The sequence below is a fragment of the Dromiciops gliroides genome, chromosome 2 (assembly GCF_019393635.1).
Source record: "Dromiciops gliroides isolate mDroGli1 chromosome 2, mDroGli1.pri, whole genome shotgun sequence".
Taxonomy (NCBI): domain Eukaryota; kingdom Metazoa; phylum Chordata; class Mammalia; order Microbiotheria; family Microbiotheriidae; genus Dromiciops; species Dromiciops gliroides.
This window is the reverse complement of record NC_057862.1, coordinates 9545442-9569949: the sequence shown is the minus strand read 5'-3', so window position 1 is coordinate 9569949 and position 24508 is coordinate 9545442. Positions and strand designations below refer to the sequence as shown.

The window sequence follows — 24508 nt, the reverse complement described above, 5'->3', positions numbered from 1 at the left end:
GGGATCTTCCTGATTCCAAGTTTGGCATTCTGTGCAGTGTTCTAGATTGTCTTTGAGGAATGAGGCCAAGATAATAGATGAACTTTGAGAAACAGAAACAATGATCTACCATGCTTTGTATCGGAACCTGGCACTACCGACCCGGAACTGAGTGCTTTCTAGTTGTGGAGACAGGTTTGTATTGATCCTGCCAGACTTCCCAGCCTGATTACAATTCAGACATGTGTGAGATGGCTGTCAGGGATCGGGGGGATAGCGAGTAACTTTGTGATGGAGAAAACACATCAAGATCTCCTAAGCTGCAGCCTTAGCGTCAGAATCCCAGCCACCAAAGGAACTGATGGAATAAAATGCTAACAGTTTTGTCTTAATTGAAGGGAAAAATGAGTAAAAATGTTGTAGGAATCCTCAAGCCCAACGTCGATACCTTCACAAGTCATCTGCTTTTGCATGATGTACTTGGGAATATGTAACTTGGTTTTTGGTGCATGATAAACCATTTATTTTTTAAAAACCATGCCTGCTCCATGTCCTTGTGTCATAGGGACTTTGAATCAGGACTCTCAGAGTTAAAACCATTTTATGAGTGGGGGTGGACTTAAGAAGATTTAGGAAATATCTTTTCTGGACACAAGTCATCAATCTGCAAGTAACCCACAGAACATGGCACTCAGCATTATTCCTTAAAGTTGTTTCCTGATATCTTGGAAGTTAAGAATGTTGTTCCCTCAGGACAATAGGAGAATGAACATTTTTAGAAGAGGGATTCATCATGTCTTTTTGTCAAGAGATTGTAAGTTCCTTGAGATGGTGTCATTTTCTAACTGAATGCCCAAGTGTCTTGAAGAGTACCACGTGCATTATAAGTGAATAATCAATGTTAATCTTGAAGCACAATTCTAAACCCTAATGACACCTCTTTAGTGACTTGGCTAGCCTTGCCTAGCCCATTGGTTACCAGTCACAGGAGACTATCCTGACCCCCATTTTATTGCTAAGGGAGTAGATATTTGCTCTCTTTAACTGGAGGCCTTGCCTTCTCCTTCTTGGTATCTCCTAGAGAGAGAGACACTAGAAATGGAGGGAAGAGTCTAGACTATTTCAATCATTGTAGGCAGCTGATAATGGATAACTGGATTGGATGAGGGCAGTGGGTATGGAAAGGAATTTTGGAGAAGGAACCAGTGGTGACTGGACATTAGGAGGAAGCAGCAAGAAGAAGACAGAAGATTCATCCAGTTGTCATAGGGCTTAATTTTTATTTTGACATCCAGAATCCGACATTTTTATCTCACCGTTGTCCAAGTTGTGGTGGTAGCCAAACAGCAAGGAGATGCCCATTTGTAAAGATGGAGAGTTCCTTTTCCTTGGCCAGGCTAATGCTATGTCCTCTGGGCATGGATCTGGCCCTGCCCTGCTCTTTCAGGACCCTGCTCTCCAAAATCAACTGCTCCCTAACTACTTCCTCCCTTTTGCCTACAAAGAGATCTGGTCTGCCTTATCCTAACAACAAAAACTCAAACAAAACTCCCTTCCACCTTCCTTCCACCTCAAGCTACTTTCCCATCTCTCTCTTTCCTTGGAAGGGAAACAAAGGGCATCATCTTTCTCATCCATCCAGTCCTCCTCTCACAGTGTATTCACTATAGTGTTCATGTCAGTCCTCCAAGAACCTAGGCTTAAAGCAGCAGAGTCATCTTGGACTTCCTCTCCATCCTCTCCATCTGATCTCCCAGTCAATTTGATTTCAACTACACAGACAACTTGCAAGTCAGCAAGCCTTTAAGTGCTTACACTGTGATAAATGCTGAGGATAGAAATCCAAGATGTCCCAAAAGTCTTAGTGCAGGTTTTTTTTTTTTTTTAGTAAGGCAGTGGGGGTTAAGTGACTTGCCCAGGGTCACACAGCTAGTAAGTGTTAAGTGTCTGAGGCTGGATTTGAACTTAGGTCCTCTGACTCCAGGGCCGGTGCTCTATCCACTGCGCCACCTAGCTGCCCCTCTTAGTGCAGTTTTAAGCTACTAAAACCACACTGAGACTTTTGGGACAACCTGGATGATGAAGACAATGGTGGTGGTGGTGATGGTGATGATGGTGATGGTGGTGAAGGTGGTAATAATACTTATATTCTAGGGGCAGCTAGATGGCGCAGTGGTTAAAGCACCGGCCCTGGATTCAGGAGTACCTGAGTTCAAATCCGGCCTCAGACACTTGACACTTACTAGCTGTGTGACTCTGGGCAAGTCACTTAACCCCCATTGCCTAAAAAAAAAAAATACTTATATTCTAATAGGAAATATAGCACATAGAGGTGAACTAAAAAGCCTGAGCAGGGAGAGGTACCCACATAGTGGTAAAATGCTGAGAATTAGAAACAGCTTGGAGATTAATGAAGGATAGCTAGACTGGGATCTTTCTCAAAATGGACGTCCCTAGAGGAACTGGTCAACAGGACAAGAGGATCCCAAGGGTGAAGGAATCTTCTGGGGTGAGAAGGGAGCTGAGACATAGGGGCAATGTCTTGAGAGTCAGAAGTGGAGCCAAGAGAGGAATTGATGTCACACATTGGCCCCTGATCCATTTCTTCTCCAACCTCCTTAATACCAGGGTTTCCCTCCTTGCCTAGTGACCTATAACCAATTTTCCACCTCTAGGCTCTTCCTCAATTAATATCTCCAAATACTGCCCTGATCACCATGCTCCCTTACTCAGAGTCTTCAGTGACCCTTCCTGCTGCACCGAATTAAGTTGAAATTCCCTACTAAGACCTGCAATACCTCAATCTACCTTTCCAGGTCTACTCTCCATTACTCGATTTCCCATGTCTACTCTGCTGCCAGGCTGTTTTACTCACTATTTTCCAGATATGCCCCAATGTTTCCTGTCTCTGCAGGCAGAATAGATTTTGCTCCCCAAGGATGGCTTCCCCTCCCTCAAATCCTTGCCTGTCCAACTTCTCAACTTTTGTGATTAGCGCACATGCTGCTAACATAAACAGGGCAATTTTGTTACTACCATGTTCAATTTAAAATACAATTAAAAACAAAACAAAACAGAAAGTAAGTACCAGAGATTCAAAGTTTCTCTTAGTCTTCTTTGTATGTTGGAATGTTTTTGTATGTTTATAATAAAAACAAAAACATGATTTTTAAAAGCCTTTCCAGTTCACCAACCATCCATCCTTTCTCTGTCCTCCAAATAAATGTAGTCTGTCCTAATAACACTAGGTTGGACTTGCACCCTCGTTGTATGTCTCTCAATCTGTCACAAGCTCCTGGGACTCAGGAATTATTTCTCTAGTTTCCCTTCATAAGATTATTCAGTGTAGGGGCAGGTAGGTGGCACAGTGGATAAAGCACCAGCCCTGGATTCAGGAGGACCTGAGTTCAAATCTGGCCTCAGACACTTGACACTTACTAGCTGTGTGACCCTGGGCAAGTCACTTAACCCTCATTGCCCCATGAAAAAACAAAACAACAGCAACAACAAAAATAAGATTATTCAGTGGTCTCAGATGTCTGGACCAGTGTGAAAGGCTAGTTAATTATTCAGCGCCCCCCCCCCCCCGCCCCAGGAAATGATCTGCTTTTCTATGGTCACATTTCCTGCTTACAGTTTAAGCTACAATTTGCTGCTGCAAACCCTGCTCCTGATGCCACGCTCAAACACTTGGCCAGATGGGAATTAATAGGGAGGATGTGAAAATCATACACGTGGGTTCAAAATATCAACTTCACAAGTATGAGATGGAGGAGGTAGGGATAGATGCAAGTTAAAGAAAAAAAAAAAGATCTGGAGGATTTCAGTGGACCAGAAGCTTAATGGGAACCAATGGTGTGATAAAGAAGCCAGTCATAGAATGTGCTAAGGAAGCCTGGTGAGCAGGGACCACAGAGGTGGTCCCAGAACATGGCACAGTGATCTGTACATGGTAAGTGTTTAATAAACAATTGTTGGGTATTTGTTCTGGTTGGACCATGTGTAGATTAGAAAATCCAGCGTCAGGCCCCATTTTAATAAGGGCTTTAAGAAGAATGATTGAGTTAGAGCTAGATGGTACCTTCAAGGCCCTCCATCCAGTCCACCCCCCTCATTACACATATGTGGAAATTGCGACTAAGGGTCTGGAGGTAAGATTTGAACCCACGTCTGGTGACTCCAGAGCCTGCCTCCCTGGAGAGCAGCCAGGATGGAAGAAGGAACCAGACTGGGGAGGGGGTGTGAGGTCCCAGAGGAGGCTTCATACGTACCAGATGAGGAGTTGGCAGTGGAGGGGCCCAGGCTGAGGATTTGGTGGGTTGTCATCAGAAAAAAGGGAGTAGATGTGTGAATTGATATTGATGATTGATTCTTATTGATTAAGCTGAGTTTATTCCTTTGTCCCAGAGGGCAGGAGAAATGGGTGAAGCTCCCAAGAGCTAAATTTAGGATGGATACAAGGAAAGGCTTCCTAACCAGCGTTTGGGACAGTGTCTGGTGCACAATAGGTACTTAATGAACATTTATTGATGTATCAATCCTCTGATTAGCCAGTCAAGCTCTCCCAAGAAAGAAGGAGCTGTCTTGGGAGGGGCTGGGCTGCTTCTCCCTAGAAAGCAAAGGCTGGAGATGGAGTGTCATGGTGTGAATTAAGCCCAGGGATGGGCTGGACTGGACAGCCACTGGGATCTCTTACAGAGCTGACATTCTAGATTTCTGATCTGTGTGGTTCTACCTGTTGGCTTTCTTCAAAAATAAAGCAAACAAGTTGATAAAGCACCAACCCTAGATTCAGGAGGACCTGAGTTCAAATCTGGCCTCAACACTTGACACTTACTAGCTGTGTGACCCTGGGAAAGTCACTTAACCCTCATTGCCCCACCCCAAAGCAAACAACAACAACAAAAAGCCCAAAGAACATTGAATATTGAATTTGGAGTCAGGGATTTGGGGTCTGCATCCCAGCTACCTGGGTGAGCTCGGCAAGTCCCTTCACCTCCCCAGTCCTTAATGTCTTGCCCTGTAGAATGACATAGTTAGAGAGAACCATGGAGAAGGTCCTTTGAGCTCCTAGTCCGACATGATGTGAGGGCTGTTGGCTGAGACCCCCAGAAGAGAGCCGTCAGGCTCGCTGGCTTGGGTCTTCGGGGGAAATCTCAGCATTGCCTTTTAATTGCTGCTGGATTCTGGGAAGTCCCATTGGCTCCTTTCACACGGCTGTTTGTTTTCACGAGTTCCCCTGACAAGGGTTTCATGCCAATGACCATGGACAAGTATGTCAATTTGTTAACAAATCTGACCGAGTCTTTTCTTTGGCAACGGCGGGGCTGCTCTCCCCTCAACCGTTCTCACGACTGCGCCCTTTGCAAGTCAACTGAGTCTTTTATTCCATGGCAGAAGGAGAGGAGTCCAAATGGTGATCAGGGAAAGTCACAGATACAGTGTTGATGTCAGACAGAACATCCGGGTTCTATAACTGTGGGGGCTTCTGCCACCCAACAGTGCCATGTTTGTCAAGGACGTTGGAGGGGTGAGCAAGAGTTGATGCTTCAGAGGGGATCCCATGTCTCTGTGAAGGCTACAGTGATTGGCCTTCCTTATCCCCCAGGGCACACTTCATTGATGCCTTTCACTCAGTAGTGGGCAGCTGGAGCCTCTGGGCCTTTAGCTAGTGACCTGATTGGGCAGCACATAGGAGACACAGGTGGCCCCTGGGGGGCAGTGATTCTGTCCCATGGCTTCATGCTGGGGATGCCAAGGCAAACCTGAGATCATTCCTGCCCGTACCCCTGCCCTGGGAAGCTCTTACATGCAGAATACATGAGAGGCTATTACAGGGTGGAGAGAGACCAGGAGATGCCCTCCTGGCTCCGCTCCTTGTATCCAGGCAGAACACGTACTCTTCTCTGCATCTCATTTGAGAGACAACTAAGGCTCACAAAAATTGGTGCAGAAGGTGGGGAAGGGCCTCAGTTTTCACCCTATTCCTGGGTGACCTTGGGCAAGTCCTCCCTGCCCTGGTCTGGGCCTCTGTGTTCTTATGCAGCTATCGGGCTGAATGCTCTGAGGCCCCTGCAAACACCAAAACTATGAGCCTGTAATCTCAAAGGCCTTAACAATAGTCAGCTGCCAACTGCCATTCATCAGCCAATTCGACTAAGGACTGAGGACAAACCTGTTGTCAGAAAACCCATGTCTGTTGTGAGGTGGCTGGGTGGTACCATGGATAGAGCTATCAATACCTGGAGTCAGGAACACTTGCATGCAAATCTCACCTTAGACAGAAAATAGAGTAATTATCAAGGGGAGAGAATTGGATGGAGGGTAAGACAGTTAGCAATAGTAACTGTGAAAGAAATGATGAGCAGGATGCTATCAGAAGAACTTATGAAAAATACAATCCATCTACACAGAAAGAACTGATGGTATCTGAATACAGACTGAAGTATAATGTTTTTGTGTGTTCCTCTTTCTCAAGTTATTTTGTCTGTTTTCTTTCACAACCTAACGTGGAGATGTTTTGCATGACTGCACGTGTATAACTTATATAGAATTGCTTGATTTCTTAGGGAGGGGTAGGGAGGGTTGGAGGAAGAGAATTTGAAACACAAAGATTTTTTTAAAAAATCAATGTGAAAAAATTTGTTTTTACATGTAACTTGGGGAAAATTCTAAATAAATAAATTTATAATGGGGGAAAAAATAAAACACCAAAAACAAATCTCATCTTAGCTGCTTCCTGGTAGTGTGACCTTAGGCAAGTTATTTAACTTGTTTACCTCATCTATAAAATGGGGATAATAACAGCATCTACTTCTGAGGATGGTTGTGAAAATATTGGCTGAGTGTTTTGTGGACCTTAAATGCTTTAAAAATGCTAGTTATTGGGGCACCTAAGTGGTGCAGTGATTAGAGCACTGGCCCTGGAGTCAGAAGGACCTGAGTTCAAATCTGGCCTCAGACGCTTGACACTTACTAGTTGTGTGACCCTGAGCAAGTCACTTAGGCCCAATTACCTTACAAAAAATGCTAGTTATTATTATTGTTATATTTCTAAACTTAAAAGGCACTGCATGCAAGTTGAGAGAGTTAGACCATTCTGTACGACTCAAGGTCACAAATAGTTCATAGAAAAGCAATTTAATTCTATTAGTGTTTTCCATGCACAAGGCACTGTGAAGAATTTGGGAAAAAAAATATTTGAAAGCTCCTAAGAAGCTCTGTAATCATCATCCCCATTAGTAAAATCTGTCTATGTGGCATTTCCATTTGGGATTAGTTTTTTTTGTTGTGTTTTTAGAGCAGGAAAGGCCTTAGCATAGAGGTCCTTAACCTCACATTCATGAATTTGTTTTTGCTTTTTAAAAATATTTTGATAACCACATTTTAACATAATTGATTTCCTTTGTAATTCTATATGCTTTTTTATGCATTTAAAGACCTTAGTCTGACAAGGGGTCCACGACACACACAAAAGTTAATCTAATCTTCATGTTGTAGAAACGTGGACACTGAGGCACAGAGTGACAGATTAAGTGACTTGCCCAGGTTCCCTAGGAGACAGAGCTGAGATTAGAACCAAGGCATGCTGATTCCCAGTCTGGGGTATTTCTGTTTTCCCTTTAAAATGTTTGCTTGATGATAACTGATACTTTTTGGAAAGTTTCAAAAGCTGTCTCCTAATTTCTATCACAATAAACAAACCACAATCCTTTTGGTCTGAGGGTATATTTGGGAAAGAAGCCAGCTCTCCTGTCAGGATTCTCCTGAAATCGCTCTCTGGTCTGGCTCCATTTCAAGGAAACAGTAAACAAACCCCTCATGGGGTATCCCCTAGAACCCTCAATGATATTGGTCTTTGTCAGGATGGATCGCCCTGGCCCATAACACGTGGACTGGGGCCACAAGAGAAAAGCTTCTCAAAATCCAAAGAAAATTTAAAAGCTGGAAAAAAACATGTGCCCTGGGCTGAAACTGGACAGGGTGAGCCATTGACAGCCAACCTTCCAAGTTCTCTGGAGCTTCATTGGGCCCATAAATCACAAGGCCCTCCCAAAAGTATCGATGATGCTGCTTCATGTCATACATGGGCTCTTCCCACATGTTTGTCATTCAGAAGCAGCATAAAAAATAACCTCATCCCTTCATTCTGCCTCCTACCATACCCTATATAAATGCATGAGGATACTAGAGAAGAATAAAGTACACTGATATTCTGGAGTCATACAATTTTATAGAGATGCGAAGTGAGGCATCTGGGCCAGTACCATCTCACTTGCTTTTTTTTTTTTTTGGAGGGGTATAGGGGTGGCAAAAACACTTGATTTATGAAGCAGCTAGGTGACTGAAGATAAGAGTCAGGGAGACACAAGTTCAAATCCTACCTCAGACACTTATTAGCTGTGTGACCCTAGGCAAATCACTTAATCTCTCTGCCTCAGTTTCCTTATCTATAAAATGAGTATAGCAATAGCACCCACCTCCAAAGGTAAGATAGCATATTCAAAGTGCTTTGTAGATGTTAGAGTGCTAAATAAAGACTAGATTTTTTTTCCTCAAGAATTTGGTAGCTTCTGTTCTTTCAGCCATCTCAATAGTCAATCCCTTCAAAATGAAGTCACCTTCAGCATGAACTTTCTCTTTAGATGCTTAGTCTGGTCCAGTTTCTCTTCTGTCTTTGTTTTTGTTAATACTGTTTGTACTTTCTCAAACAGAACACCAGGGTCTATTATTTTAGGAGCCAAATATGGCAGCTTTATTGTCACTGAGAAAGAAAATAGTTTGCTATAAGACTATCTTTTCATCCATTTTTTCATATGTATACCACCAATAATGAATGGTGTGCCAGACACGGCATAAAGGCATCTTAACAGAAGGGGAATGTAGCCAACCAAGTAGCAAGAGTAAGGTATGATCAGGGGACAGCCCATGTATTCCAGCGAAATCCACACAACTGGCCAAGAGAGCTAGAGAGAGGTCCCAGAACATTGGATGGAACCCCTGTGACAAGCCCCTCCCCCATGAGAAGGCACAGATGGGTAACCATCTTCACCACTGGAAGAAGTATCCTCATACATGAGATCATAGATCCATTGATCACTGAATTACATTGATTATATTTTACATATTATACTTTTGAAATGCCAACCTATGAAATCCCCCTGCCCCTGCTTTCTGATCATTTCCAAGAGTGCCTGATTGATAGCTTATCTTGGTATTTCTGGTCTTTTAGGAAGCTATCAGCATTGTTATCAAGGAATAAGATGTATTGACCTCATGCACTTAAAAAAATACAAGGCTGCATCTTTTCTCCATTTACGTTTTCTGCTTGGAAATGGTCCTTTGCAGAGTAGGCAGGATTTTGCCCCAAACTCATTGCTGGATAAAAGTTCTCAGACCTTTATTGGCCACTGTGGTACCCTGGCACCTTACACAGGCCGCCTCCACAACAATGATGGAGGGCTTTGGTGAGCCTCTTTCTCCAGAGTATGCCTTGTCTGACGTTAATTGTTAGGAATGCACTGAACAGAGGTATCTCCTTAGTTGCTTTGATTAAGGTGCCCATCAATCTCTCAATAGGCAGCTATTGGGTATTTACTATGTGTCAGGCACTGGGGATAGAAATGCGAAGGGGAGGGGTGCCTGTCCTCAGGGAGCTTACATCCTACAAAGAGGGAAGCCAGGCTCCCGTGTGCATCCACAGTGAATTCACAGTGATTTCAGGGAGGACACTCATAGGTAAGAGAGAGACTGAGTGCATGTTGGGGGAGAATCATTCACGTTTTATTTTTCCCAACTCAACAAGACAACAGGCACTTATTAAGGACCTGCTTTGTGCCAGACAAACACTTTTTAATAATTACCAAATGAATTTTACAGGCAATACAAACTGTAGCAATAAAATCTATTCTTTAGGAAAGGTTTCTCTGGGGTGGGAAATCACAAGATCCTATTTGTAGGGAAGTGGGGTGGAGCTGGACAGAGGAAAATGGGAAAAACGAACACCAGGGCGCAGCTATCTTTAAATCAGGTCACTTACTAACTGCATGACCCTGAGCAAGTTACTGTGCCTCGGTTTCCTCATTTGTAAAATGGGGATAATAATCACCTCTACATCACAGGGTTGTCATGAGGATGAAACGAAATGATATCTGAAAAGTGCTTTGCAAACTTTAACCCTCTATATACATATTATGGAGGAGAAGGAGGAGGAGGAGGAGGCATGGCACAAGGAACATTGAGCTGGCCTTAGAGTAGGGTGGACCTGGGTTCAAGTCCTGTATTTAATACATACTGGCAGTGTGACTTTGGGTGGGTGAGTCATTTAACCTCTACTTGTTGCTTAAGAAGGTGCTTTCAAACTCAAGAATCCCACAATCCCCCAGGACCTTCCTTGATAAGAGGATAATTAACACAGGACTTGTAAACATTTGTTCCTTCATTCAGTGTTAACGTACATAGATCCAGAGCTGGTCGTGATTCCCAAGCTTACAAAGCTCAACTTAAAGGCACCAAGACAGTGTAATGGGTACAACACTGGATCTAGTACCAAGAAAGCCTGTGTTTGAATCTTCCCTGAGGCATATACTGACTGTGTTCCAGGGTGTGCTTAATTTCTCAGCCTTAGTTCCTTCATCTCTACAATGGGGATAATGATAGTACACAGGGTTGTTTTGTGAAGATCAAATGAGAAAACATATCACACTTGGCAAACCTCAAAGTGCCAGGTAAACACTGGTTATCATTACACTCTCATGTTTAACTCTCATGTTTACGGAGGAAATGGAGCCCCATAGCAGGAAGTGACTTGTTCAAGATCACATAGGCAATAAATGGTAGAAGTCAATTTTGTGTGTGTGTTGGGGGGGGTGGGAATGAGGGTTAAGTAACTAGCCCAGGGTCACACAGTAAGTGTCAAGTGTCTGAGGCTGGATTTGAACTCAGGTCCTCCTGAATCCAGGGCCAGTGCTTTATCCACTGTGTCACCTAGCTGCCTCCTAGAAGTCAAATTTGAACCCAGGTCCTTGGAATACAAACCCAGTCCTCCTTCAAAGTCACGTCAATGCCTCCTCTTCATTCTGAAACTTGGCCAGAATGTCAATTCTAGGCAACTCATTGGATGCTACTTTGAGTGAATGTAATGTACTACCACTGTTTGGAGAGAAGAGGCCAACAGAAAATAGTCATTTCATGTTTAGGGTCATTTGTATAGCTCCAATTGCAAGATTAGAGCCAGGTTTGTCAGTTTAAATGACATGTATTTTTTAAAAGCTCTAGTTTTGCCATTTTAATTTTCCAAGGGGATCCTCTTAATTTCTCACATGAATAACAGAATCTTGACCTTTGAGGTACAGCTGGGAAGGGGTAGGGGACGAGTGCTGGAAAACAGAAGAAACCCAAGGAGAGGCTTTCAAAGCCCTGCTTGCTCTGGACCCAGAAGGTGAACCCAGGTGACCCTGGGGTGGCAGGTATACAGTTCATCATTTAACCTGTCCTTGAGCTTGGATGCCCTGACAAAGCCTTGGAGAGTTCAGAGTCATCTCCACCTCACAGTGGAGTATCTGAGGACTTTGGTGGAGAAAAGAATGAAGTCTGCCCAGATGGTGACATGTGGATGAATGAGCAGACTGCCGAGTCGGTCCACTGGCACTTATGCTTTGGCCAGTCACTGTGTATGGACAGTGAACTAGGCACGGAATTGACAGAGGGTTGGATAAAGTCTGGGACATTGCACAGTATTTTCCATGCTCGACAAATGCTCCCTGATACAAAATGTGTCATGTTTTTAACACTAATATGCTCATGGCAATGCTGTCTGGCTATGAATCACGGACAACCACAGGCTCAGAGGAATCTAATCCCAAGGAAATGAAGAGATGCATGGAATGTGTAAGTGGGCAATAGGGTATCTCCAACCATGCCTTGTAAGCCCCACATGACCCAAGACACACATTGAAGCACAGTGGGTGGGGCAGGTGAAGGACCCAAGACGGCCATGAAGCAAGATTAGGGCTGAAGGAGGATTTCAATCTTACTTGCTAGTCACAAAATGTGAAAATAGGAGACTCCAGTATCTTTAGGTGGGGATGTGTTTGGTGTCATGGATAGGGTGCTGGGTTTAGAATCAGGAGGACCAGTGTTCAGATCCCACCACAGACACTTACTGGCTGCATAACCCTGGGCAAGTCACTGTGCCTCAATTTCCCCATGTGCAAAATGGAGATGACAACAGCAAACAACATTGTGGTGAGGATGAAATTAAATAATACATGTAAAGTGCTTTGCAAAGAAGCCTCTGTATACATATTACTTATCATAATGAGGAGGCACAAGGAGTAGAGAACACATACCGGTAGTATGGTTCTGGGCAATTTACTTAACTTCTCAGTAGCCCAGGAAACTCTCTAAGACCATACATTTCAAAGAAAGTGCCAACTTGCACTGGGAGAGGGAATGCCTTATTAAGAGTTATCTAGGCTGATCAAATCACAGGTCAGGTGAGAAATAATAATAATAATTACTATCATCATCATCAGAGTGGATCCTCTTCAGGGGAATGATGGAAGGACCTCAATGAGATGCCCAGAGGCTAAGAAGGCACAGTGGTTTATCAGCTCCATAGACAGAGAAACCAAACCTCCAAGAGCTCAAGGATCCCCTGACATGCCCACAGAAAGCCAAGAATGGTCTCCCTTGGGTGGTTCCCCTCACTGCTGCCTTCAAGCCAACGCAGAATGATGACTGTTGGGTGTGGGTTGGACCAAATGCCTCCTGAGGTCCTTTTCTACTCCAAGGTTCTGTGATTTTGGTGATTCTGTCACCAAAATGGGAAGGAAATTGTAAAGGATTCAAGGGAAAATATTTGGACTCAAATGTCAAACTCATACCTTGCATCTAAACTAAGTCACTGACTCTCTACAGAAACCCTACAAGGATAAAAGGATCACATATTAAGAAATGGAAAGGACAGTAAAGATTATTTAATGCCACCCCACCTCTAGCCTGGACACTGTCCAATTAACAGATAAGGCAGCAGTCCCAGCTGGGGAAAGGATCTGCTGACAGTCCCAGGCAGAGCCAGGGCTTAAGCCAGGTCTTCTGCTTCTAAATCTGGTCCCCCTTTTCCTGCAAAGCATCATGTCCTCTAGCAGGTGCACTTCCAATACTACGCATTCATTAGGAAAAAGTTTAGAAAAGGAATCCTGCTGCCTTAGCATGGTTTGAAGAAGAAATGAAGGTACAGGGCTAATCACTGGGCACAAGAATGACCAGTAGCCAAGCTTGCAAGGAGAAAGGAGGAGCTGTTGTCCTCTGAAACACCCTTTCTTTGTACGTCACCTTGGGGTAACAATATTCCAAATTTGGAGCCCGACACACTCTTTCAGAAGGTGGTAAGTCCTTATTTTGAGTCTCTCTCATTTTTGCACAAGGAGGAGAGAAAGACTTCTTCAAAACCAGATGCCACCTTGACCTTTCTACAAGACTGTGTGACACAAATGACTTGGAACAAGCAAGAAACCCCTTCAAACTCACAGGAATTTATGTCTTACAGAGGAAAGAAAAGATGGGCAAATGGGAACAAAAAACCCCTCCATTTTCAAACAAAAAGCTTTAGCAGGAGGAGCTGACCAGAGCTGTGCTGGCAACCACACCTCACAGCTTATGGTGATGGAAGGAAATGAAGATTCTCTTGTCTTAGAGGACACCTGAAATTTTCATGGTACCATTGGATTGAGGACTTAGAAGTCTTCTTCTCCAGTCCCTCATTTTATGGGGGAGGGCACTAAGACCCAGAGAGGGGGACTGATTGGTCCAAGGTCACGATCAGTAGCAGGGCAGAGATTTGAATTCAGATCTTAGAGAACTCCAAATGCAGTTCTCTGTTCATTGTTCTACTTTGCCTGCCTCAGTCATTCTTCCCAAGCCTTCATCACTCACTGATACTAAAATATTAAATATCTTAATTTCAGAATGAGGGCAGCCATATCTGAACAAGACTCCCCATTATACTATCCCTAAGAAGAAACATCCAGTGGCAGGTTTCAGAATTCCAATGGGGAAGTAGGAGGCAGGGGGCAGGAACCTACCCCCCCCCACCTCAGACATCTCATACATCTCTGGCACAGCTCTTCTTGTTGGCAAAGTCTTCCTGAGAGCAAGCCCAAACTAGCCTGTTCATACCTCTTGTTTGTCACTCCTGGCTCTGCCCCTGCCTCAGGTCCAAGCTGGCCAAGGCTGACCCCACAGCCACACAAGAGCCCTTCAAGTACCCAAAGATGACTGTCAGCTAGAACACAATTGACTAAATCATGGGTTCAATGGCTCAGCATCACTTGGATGCTGACACACTTAAGTTCACACCATCTCACCTCCCCCATCTTCCTCCTATGCTTTGCCAAACCCTAGTGATCATCTCAAGGGCAACTGGCAGCCTCCATTGCCAGGGTCACATTCAAAGGGGAATTGCCATGTAAACTCATACATGTTGTTTAAAACTGCAATGCCCAAGAGGGATGAAATTTCCAAATAAAGATTGAGATGCAGCAAGAGCTAAATTTGCTCCTCATGGTTTCTGGGTCAGGTCAGTCATGCACTAGGCTTGAGGCCAAAGGACACTGAGGAGCTAGGAAAGCAGGGAGTGGATAATGCATGATGTCGAAGACAAATCACGCATATGACCACAGAACAAAGCCAAAGTGGATTCTTAAGGATTAAAAGGAATAGTAACCATCAATTTCATCAACCAACCATCATTTATTACGCAGCTATTCTGTCAGCATAGCATAGGGAGTCAGGTTCAAAATTTTCCAGACTTGGGTTCTGAACATGGGGATGACATTCATAGTGTGACACTGGACTAGCCACTTACCTCGTAGGTGCTCCAGGACATCTCCATGAGATTCATAGAGGGTGTATATGCTCACTCTGGAGTGCCCAGCACTGCTGGAGTTCTACTCCCTATCCTATTTCCATGGACCAGGCACAGTGCTAGGCACTAGCTAGCCAGAGACAAAAGAGGAAAGCACCATTGTACTAATTCCCAATCCTGTGGTTTTCATAGTGATACCTAAGATAACCTGAAGCTTTATCTTTGACGTGGTTAGTACCAGAAGAAAGCACCATCTCTACCTATTGGTTGAGAGTGAATGCTGATAATTAACCTTGGGAACTTTGAGTATGATTTCAAAAGCTGAAGCAGAATAATAGGACAACATGGCTTAATGAAATAAGGGATGGAGGCAATTACAAAGTATAAAATTTTGATTACACAATATCAAAAGGCTTTACATGAACAGAATTAATGCAGTTAGAATAAGAAGGGAAGCAAGTCAACTGGGAAAAAATCTTTGTACCTATACCTCTGATAAGGGTCTTGTATCCAAGATATAGAGACAATTAACAAAAGTATAAAAGACTAAAAGCCATTCTCCAAGAGATAAGTGGACAAAGGTTATATATACCTTGTAAAATAATTGAAAACTATTCACAACCACATGAAAGAATATCCCAGATCACTAACAATAAGAGAAATGCACACAGAAACAATCCTGTGGTGTCTTCTCATCCAGTCAATTGACAAAAGATGAAAAGAGTTAATGTTGAAGAGTTGCGGAAAGATGAGGGCACAAGGCATTTTTTGGCAGAGTTGTGAATTGCTGAAATGATTCTGTAGGCAATTTGTAATAATACAAAATAGTGACTGACAGATATGTACTCTTCAGGTAAAGACCCCTAGAAGATCAATGGTAAAAAGAAAGGTCCTAGATTTACCAAAGTATTTATAATCATTATTTTTTATGATAGAAAAAAACTAGAAACAAGGTGGAGACCCATCCATATGGACAAACAAATTGTGGCAATTGAAAATTACTGTGCTGTAAGAAATGGTGTCCAAAATGAATACAGAGAAATCTGGGAAGAGCTCTATGAACTGATGCAGAATATGGTAAACAGAATCAGGAAAACAATTACTACAATAATGACAATACAAATGAAAAGAAATGAAACTGAACACTTCAAAATGATAATGAATAAATTTCACCTCAAGAAAAAATATGAGAAGACACTGCTCAGAGGTGAGGAATTATGAGTCAGAAACATTGCATTTAACCTTTTAAATAATTGTATGAATAAGTCACTTAACCTCTGTTTGCCTCAGTTTCCTCATCTGTAAGATGGGAAAATAGCATATTCTTTCCATACTTGTCATAAGGATCAAATGAACTAATATTTGAAAAGTGCTTTGAGAACCTTAAAGCCCTATTTAATGTTAGCCATTATTAGCAATTAAATGTAAATTCTATAACAGATTACCTGCACCCAAATTAAAATATCATTAACAAAACAATCAAATCAAAAAGTGGAAAGGGAGCTTACACTGCTCCAAGTGAGCTAATGTTTCCCATGAAGGTTAGAGTTTCTCTCCATTTGCATGTCATTCTCTGTAGATAATTCAGAAGTCTACAAAAGGCAACTAACTAATTCAGGGAATTTCCAACTTAATAGAATAAAAGAAGTCCAAAATCAAACCAAACAAAATCAGTCCATTCCACAACCACTTCAAAATTACAAACGAAGGATGGAGTCATCAATACCTTGTTCATCCCCATGAGCAGAACCCTTTTATAATTCAAGAGGACCGGAGCCCAAGTCTCCAGATGGGAGAATGAAATGACATTTCCCAAGTTCTCTTCTCTAAAGTCTCCCTGTTCCCACTCTCCATGAGCCATGACGGTGCCCTCCCCCTCACTCTGACCATTTGAAGTCACTTACTCATTTCTCTCCAGGTGTATAATCAGCTCCTTACCATCCACTTCTATTTGAAAACTGAGTCTCACTGGGTGATCCTGGAAAAAGAACACAAGTTTTCCATGAGAAAATGTTCTCTGGTTCCTTTTTGGGTTGAATACCCAACTGCTGCATACCTAGATGCTGGATTTAGTTCTGCCACCCACAGCTGGGAAATGGGCTTCCTCACAGCCACCCCTCTGGGATTTAATAACTGCTAACATTTACATAGCATGTTAAAGTTTGTGAAACACTCTACAAATATTATTTTATCCTCCCAAACAAACTCAAAGGAAGATGCTATAATAACCCTCATTTTACAGATGAGAAAAATAAGGCAGCCAGTTAAAAGACCAGCTATACAACTAGGAAGTGACAGCTTGGATTTGAACTGGGGTCTTGTTAACTCCAGTTACAGTGTCCTATCTATTGTATTACCTAACTGCAAGGGAGCCTGGTGATTGTAGAATCCCTTCTCCCATTCCATAGATTGAGGGAAATGAGGCCCAGAGTCAGGAAGGGACTTGTTTATGGTCACATAGGTAGAGAACAGTAGAGTTTGTGCTCTGGCCTCCTAGCCAAGGCATCATTAAAGTGAGGGGTGAGGTGAGGGGTGGGGTGGGGGAGGGTGTACTGGGCTAGGGAGGAGCCACTCCCTGCTGTGTGACTCTTCAACAAGTCACTTCTCTCAGAGATTCAGCGTTTTTATCTGTGAAATGGGAATTCTAATGCTGGCATGGTTTATATAATAACAGGGTTGTGAAGGAAACTTTGTATAAATGAAAGGTATCAAATTCCTAGCTTGTGGGGAATCATGCAACCTGAATCACGCATGTGGGAAATTTTTAACAAAATAAATAAAAAGGAAACATAACAAAACATTTCAGTCAGCCATTTTTCTGTCCTTTCTGACTTTGTGACCCCATTTGGGGTTTTCTTAGCAGAGATATTTGGGTGATTTGCCAATCCTGAGATTTAGTGGCTCAATGGGGTCTGAACTCCTTTGCCCACTAACTAAAATGGGTCTTTCCTAGGCCTGGAGTTCTATGGCCAAGTAGATTAAAGAGGGGCAGGGTGGGGCACAGTCTCCAAAGATCCACGTAGAGAGAAGAGGGAAAGAATGGGGCAGATGGTAAGATGTTTGGGGAGCAGGGTGGGGTATAAGAGGGGGATGGTTAAATGGGATTTAAGGCAGGAAAGAGGGGATTGAACAAGCTTGCTCACCAGTCTGGTGATGGATCCTCCCCGGGACCTAATTGCAAAGGATTAACTGGCCAGGTGGTGTGTTGGGGAGGGGGCCTAACATTTTAGAAAACATTTTTCTCTCAATAACTCTGGGGAATTGGCAGGGTGAATATTGTCCCCATTTTGCAGATGTGGAAACTGAAGCAGAGGGTGAATCAGTTCTTTTAACTGTGACATACGTTGTTTTCAAGTGTCTTTCAAGCATGAAACATCTCCATTTGCATTGACAGCTCCTCCGGGACAGCATCCATTTCTTCCTTTGAAGAATACCACTTCTAGCTCAACTGGACATTTTCCCCATCTGTGTGTATTTAATTGTGTTGTTTCTAATTTGGGCTTGCCTAAGATATCTAGCATAGATGACTATACTGAAAACTTCACAATAGGGTAAGAACATTCAATTCCTAGAACTACAAGGGTGTTAGACTTGTGGGTTATAATTGTCAAGGGGCAAACTGATTCTGGATATCCCTCCATTAAAGAATTAACTTACACACATTCTGATCAGAGATAATAGTAAATTTTTGATTTGGCACAAGGGGATATAGCCAGGAGAAAAGCCTAAGACAGCCTCTCGGGAAGGAGAAGGTTTAAGACATCTTCCTCCATGACTTGGAAGGAAGACAATGCTTTTATAGGGGGATAGATTGGTAAAAAGTTACAGCTGTTGGGGAGTGGGGATGCTTGCCTAACTAGGGATTATTGTCACCACCTGGTCCTAGTCAGGTAGTATCTGGTTGATTAACCACCTTACTTTTCCAAGGGAAGAGTACCCTCTAACTAACCAGAGCAAGTTGATCAACCATTCCACCTTTCACACCTCTAACTGGGCCCAGGCCCACCACCACAATAATAATTTCCTTGGTGTGGGCCGCATCTTTCTTCCTGAGGACAAAAGAGCCCAGTACTCATAATATCTTGCCCTAACAATATCTTCTAGTATTATCTAGGCTCTGCTGACAATTCTCCAATCAAAGGAATGCATATTCTCAAATCCTTTACATAGGAGCTTTCTTGCACTGGCTCCTTTAAATGTGTCATCATTCAATTTCCAGTTGGGCATTGACACCTTGGAAATCAGCAAATACCACAAATCAGGGCTCAATTTATTGTTCTGATTGTCTAGACTTATGAAAGTGATAGAGAAAATGCTAATATGGACATTAAACTGAGAAGTGCATCTTGCATAGCTTGTTGGCATGCAAAAGTTGCTGCTTTGCTTTGGAGAGACAGTTGTTAAACATTTGCCAGCAAGCCACACTGTCTTTGTGTATCAGTGTGTAAGAGGCAGCCTTCCCTATCCTCCAAGGGATACGTGAGGTCACTAAGCCTCATTCCTGGCAATAATGTCAGGATGCACAACCCAACCAGACTTGTACATCTTCTGGGGCTCTTGTCTACATTCTCCCACAGTTTGAAGCCCAGGGTCTGACTCAGGTGTTGGGGGCTTTGCTCATATTCTCTTTACATTGAGAAGAGACCAATGGACCCACCCTGGAACACGCAGACTACTGATCAGTCATGCCTCACTCTTGCCATGTGACCAGCCCATTTTTCATTTCTTTGATTACATCATCTCCACAATTTCATCTCATCTTTACATGAAAGTAAAATACTCAAGGTACAGAAAAAACAATGATGGGGCTGGGGGGGGGGCAAGGACAGGGGGATAAAGGAATTGTGCAAGATTTGAATGAAAAGACCACAAGCTGTGTAAACTCTCCTGGGCATTTTCTTCTAAGGCACAAGGGATTTTATGGAATACTTCAAAAATTGCATTTTGCTGTGTCAATCAATAAAGTGAAAGTGTATCAACAGGGATTCTTGACTTGATTTTAAATCAAGAAAATATTGTTGAGGACATTGGATAATGTTATCAGGAATCAAGGAAGGAAGTAGTTTATTTCCCAGCTTAGGAGCTGTTTGTCCTCAGTCGACTTTCTGAAATAATATCCTGTTATTTCAAAAAGATTGTTAGATAACACTCTCTTCCTTGGAAAGTGTCTGTGTACTTAGTGCAAAGATATATACAGTAAATTCTCAATTATCTGGGGGACAGATAGCTCCATTACTACTAATCCATGGCAAATCTCATTTCAACTTCTTATTAACATTTTGACCTACTCTATTTAGATACCCTGTTGACATATACAGTATCTCTATTTACTCAAGTCCAGTTGGAGATGGGAGTGATGGGCTTGATGGGCTTTTTAAATCAAAACAATTACCATGCCAGCACAAGGAAGGGCCAACCAACAAATCCTGGGATCTAGGTCAGCTTTACTTTAGACTCTTGCTTTCCATTGGTCTGAGAAGTGATATGATCTATTTCCCACATGGATGGAGGAGCAGGGATAGAAATATGGCAAAGATGGAGAGGCACTTTCTAGCTCCTCTGAAGTCCCTCCATTTATTTTATTTTGAAGTAGACCTGATTTTACTACCTGGACTAGATACATCAGGTTTTGCTATATGCAGTAATGGCAAATTATGTAGTGATGGGCTGTGAATGGCCTGGACACTGTATTTAAAAGTGAGCACCAGCAAATAGCCCGAGAGAATAAATGATTTGTAGATTATCTGTGTTAACCCAACCTATAGCCTTGGGCAGCTAGGTTTCAGGAAGGCTCATATTCATAAGTTAAAATCCAGTCTCAGACATTTACTAGCTGTGTGACCCTGAGCAAGTCACTTAACCCTGTTTGCCTCAGTTTCCTCATCTGTAAAATGAGCTGGAGAAGGAAATGGCAAACCACTACAGTATCTTTGTCAAGAAAACCTTAAATGGGGTGTGTTGTTTAAAAATCTAAATGTGGGTTCTAATCTGCCTCCGGCCAGTTTTGGGGGAAACTGGCTAAAATCACTGATAAATTCAGCAAGAGTTTAGGCTTTTACGGATTTGTTAAAAGATATATTCTAAGATAGTGAAGAGAAAGATTGAGAACAGATTCCTTATAGCATGGAAATCCTAGCTTTCCTAGCAGCCCACGTGAAGTTCTGCTGCCAAGCTGATGTCTCCAATCAAAAGAGGAAGATCCAGTCAGCCAGCCTCAGCTTCCTACTTCCTGTCTTCCTCTCTGAAATGAGAGATTCTTCAACTTGATTGGTCAAGAGTGGTCTCCTGTTGATATCACAGTCCACAGCCTCTGAGAACACACTCTACTCAGGGTTGGCCATGTGTGGTCTCAATTTAATCAACCTTAACTAGGTTCAACTTCTGAGAACAACACCCTACTCAGGGCTGGTCAGGTGTGGTCCCAATGTAATCATCCTTAACTAGGTTCTCGGTCTCTCAGTCTCACCCAATTCAATCAATTCCAAATTAATCTTCAGGTGGGGCTTCTGGTCATCTGCCAAGTCCCATTATTTTATCACAGGGGTCATGAAGAGTTGGACATGACTGAAACAACTGAACAACAAAATAGTCTGAGAATTGATTTGGAGAGTTGGATCAGTCAAAGGTCACTGGATAAAGGAATACTGTACTCATTTAAAGTTTTGATTGTAGGCTAAGAGTATCATTACTCCTTTGATTAATAAGACTATCTCCTTTAAGAAGGATCAAATCAAATTAGTCAATCAATAAACACTTATTAAGTGCCTATTGTGTATCAAGCATTTTGCTAAATGCTAGGGATACAAAAAGAGGTAAAAGTGCCTGCCCTCGGGTACTTTACCATCTAATGAATAATAATAGCCACCTTTGATTTAGCCATTCATTAGGCTTGAAAAATACTTTTTATGTGTTATCTCATTTGCTCCTCACCTGAAGCCCACAGCAGTTAGGTGATTAGCTCAGGGCTATACAGCTGGTGTCTGAGGCAGAATTTGAGCACAGATCTTCCTGGCTCCAAGTCCAGGGCTCTACCCACTATACCGCCTAGCTGCTTCTATAAACTTGAAGACAACTCTGAGTCTGGCCATGAAGCTAGAGCCCTTGGGGCCATGAGGGAGGAGAGAGCAGGAGTGACAGGAAGGGAGGGAAGTAATATCAGGAAAGAGACTGGGGAATATTCAGCCCCAAACCTGCCCTTAAACATGGCTCTCCTTTCAGAAGATGTGATCCATCTCTGCCAATGTCATGGTTTGGGCTGCCAACAGTGCAAACTCCAAAAGGTCTCATCTTTCAAGTCAAAGAGTAATAATGAAATATTGCCTTCAAGTTATCTTAGAAATAACTTGATCCCATTCCAGGACTAACTAAACACTTCAACCTCCAGACTTGGCTTTCATGGGGCACAGTCATGCGTGAGACACAGTCATTGCTATGAATATTTAGAGGCCATCTTGATTACCCACTGAATATTAGTACCCTGGTGCCAATGCTGGGAAGAAACACACTCTACAGAATCCAGAGGAGATACACCAGGGATAATGATGGTGCCGTGTGCCCGAGATAGCAGGTACAATTCTGGCAGCCACTGCATGGGCTGGCACTAGCTTAGAGGCCTGTTAGTGATACTTAAACTATTAATGTGCATATTCATGAGTCAGGGATAATTTTTCATTGATGGTAAAACATTATCAAGCAGAATTTTAAAAATAGAAAGGAACAAAGTGCTTTCATTAGGAAAACCCTGCCTTCGAAGGAGGCACAATGTATGTGAACTCATCTTTGTGTTGAGATTTTAGGGTTTAATTTCATTGTTAATAGTTCTCATTTCATTTAGCTCAATTCTAGCTTGCTAGCCTAGGAAGGCCAGTCAACACACCTTCCTGAGTCACGTGGCAACTCTCTCAGATTCCTTGTTATGATAATAATGATTAACACGTGGCACAAGAGCAAGGCGATAGAGTGCTGGTCAAGAAGAACTAGGTGCAACTTCTATCTCTGGCACATCCTGGTTGCGTGACCCTGGATAGGTCATGTACCTTCACTCAGGGCCCCAGACAGTCCTGCAAGACTGTCATCTATCTGTACATAACAAAGCAGAGATTTTGCAGGGGGTCTCCAAAACAGCATTCCCCAAACTAATAGCTCCATCCATGTTTTCCATCACCACAACCCCCTTTCACCCAATACTTGGGGTAGCGATGGATTTTACTCTCATTCTTGCTTTCATTATCTGATTTGCTTTTCATCACCAGAGAATCTCTAAGCTCTTAGGAGCTCATGGTCTTTAAATAACCCTTTTATAGAAGTTAGGTTAGAGAGTGATCATTAACCTTCTCTTTTGGAGAAGGAAACTAAGGTGTTGAGATCTGAAGTGGTTTTCCCAGGGTCTATAATTCTGAGGCAAGATTTGAACCCAGACCTTGTAGACTCCAAGTCTGTCACTCAGTCCATTATGCAGCTATATCCAATGAATATTCCAAGAAGAGAGATCAGAATTCACAAAGTAGCATCCTAGAGGAAGGGGAGGCTTGAAAGAATGGAAGTGACCCAGATTAACAGAGATGCAGAGAGTAGAGAGGCAGTTCATGAGATCAGGGAAAGTTTACACCCAGAGTTAAGCTCAGGAAAGAAGCTGACGTCTCCTTTCTCTGTATGGCCCCAAACTCAAATGCAAACAGAGATTCCACAAGCATTTCTTGGAGAATCCTACCCAGGTGTGTTTGCTGGGTGCTTCTGGGCTGGAAAAGCCTAACCATGCTCTCTGAGGGGTCGGGCTATTTCACCTCTTCCAGGGGCCACACAACCACTGCTGTTATCTCCTTAAACTGGATGGCAGAGGCTTTCCAGAACTCCTTTTCCATTGGTATTAGGATCGCTTGATACAATCTGTTCTTCTATCACCATATGGAACCCAGCCTCTCTGTGGCTTAGGACGGAGGATCGTCATGGAGAGTGCCATGATGGAATCCTTCAGCTGACCTGAGGATCCTAGGACCCAGGACAACCCACCCCCTAACAGGCATCTCATGTATAGCAGTTCTGAGAAGGGCCATTCAATCTTACTTGAAGGCTTCTGAGGATGGGAGAGTCACCACCTCTCAAGGCAGATCCTTCCACTTCTGGATAACTCCCATTGTTAGGAATTGTTCACTGTTCTTCCAGACATCACCTTCCATAGCTACCTGATGTACAATAGTTTACATGTTGTCTCCTCCATTACAGTGTGGGCTCCTTGAGAGTGGGGACTATGTTTTTGCCTTTCTTTATATCCCCCATGTCTGATATAGTGTCTGACATACAGTAAGCACTTAATCTGTGTTGACTGACTGACAAAGAGCCTAAAATTGGGCTCTTTTCACAACTGCCACCTAATGCTCTTAATTTTTTTCCTCTGGGGTTAAACAGAACAAATTTCATCCCTCTTCCTCCTCATTATAGACTTCAGGCACTGTAAGACAGCATCATGTTGCTCCTGAGTCATCTCTTCTCCAGTATCATCATCCCTAGTTCCTTAACTCAGCCCTTATGTGGCTATGATTCAAGGTTCTTTGCCATCTTGGTTGCCCTCCTCTGGATCCTCTCCAATGGATCATTGTCTGTCTTCCTTCCTTCCTTCCTTCCTTCCTTCCTTCCTTCCTTCCTTCCTTCCTTCCTTCCTTC

The 24508-nt window shown here is 43.0% G+C and overlaps 1 protein-coding gene across 1 annotated transcript in view; it reads right to left on the bottom strand.

Moving 5' to 3' along the window:
* Positions 1-24508, bottom strand: part of ADAM12 (ADAM metallopeptidase domain 12) — a 364014-nt gene that overhangs the window by 273175 nt on the left and 66331 nt on the right. The window contains exon 3 of the mRNA XM_043988643.1: positions 16753-16826. Coding sequence (XP_043844578.1) covers positions 16753-16826 — 74 coding nt within the window. The remainder of the gene's footprint in view (positions 1-16752; positions 16827-24508) is intronic.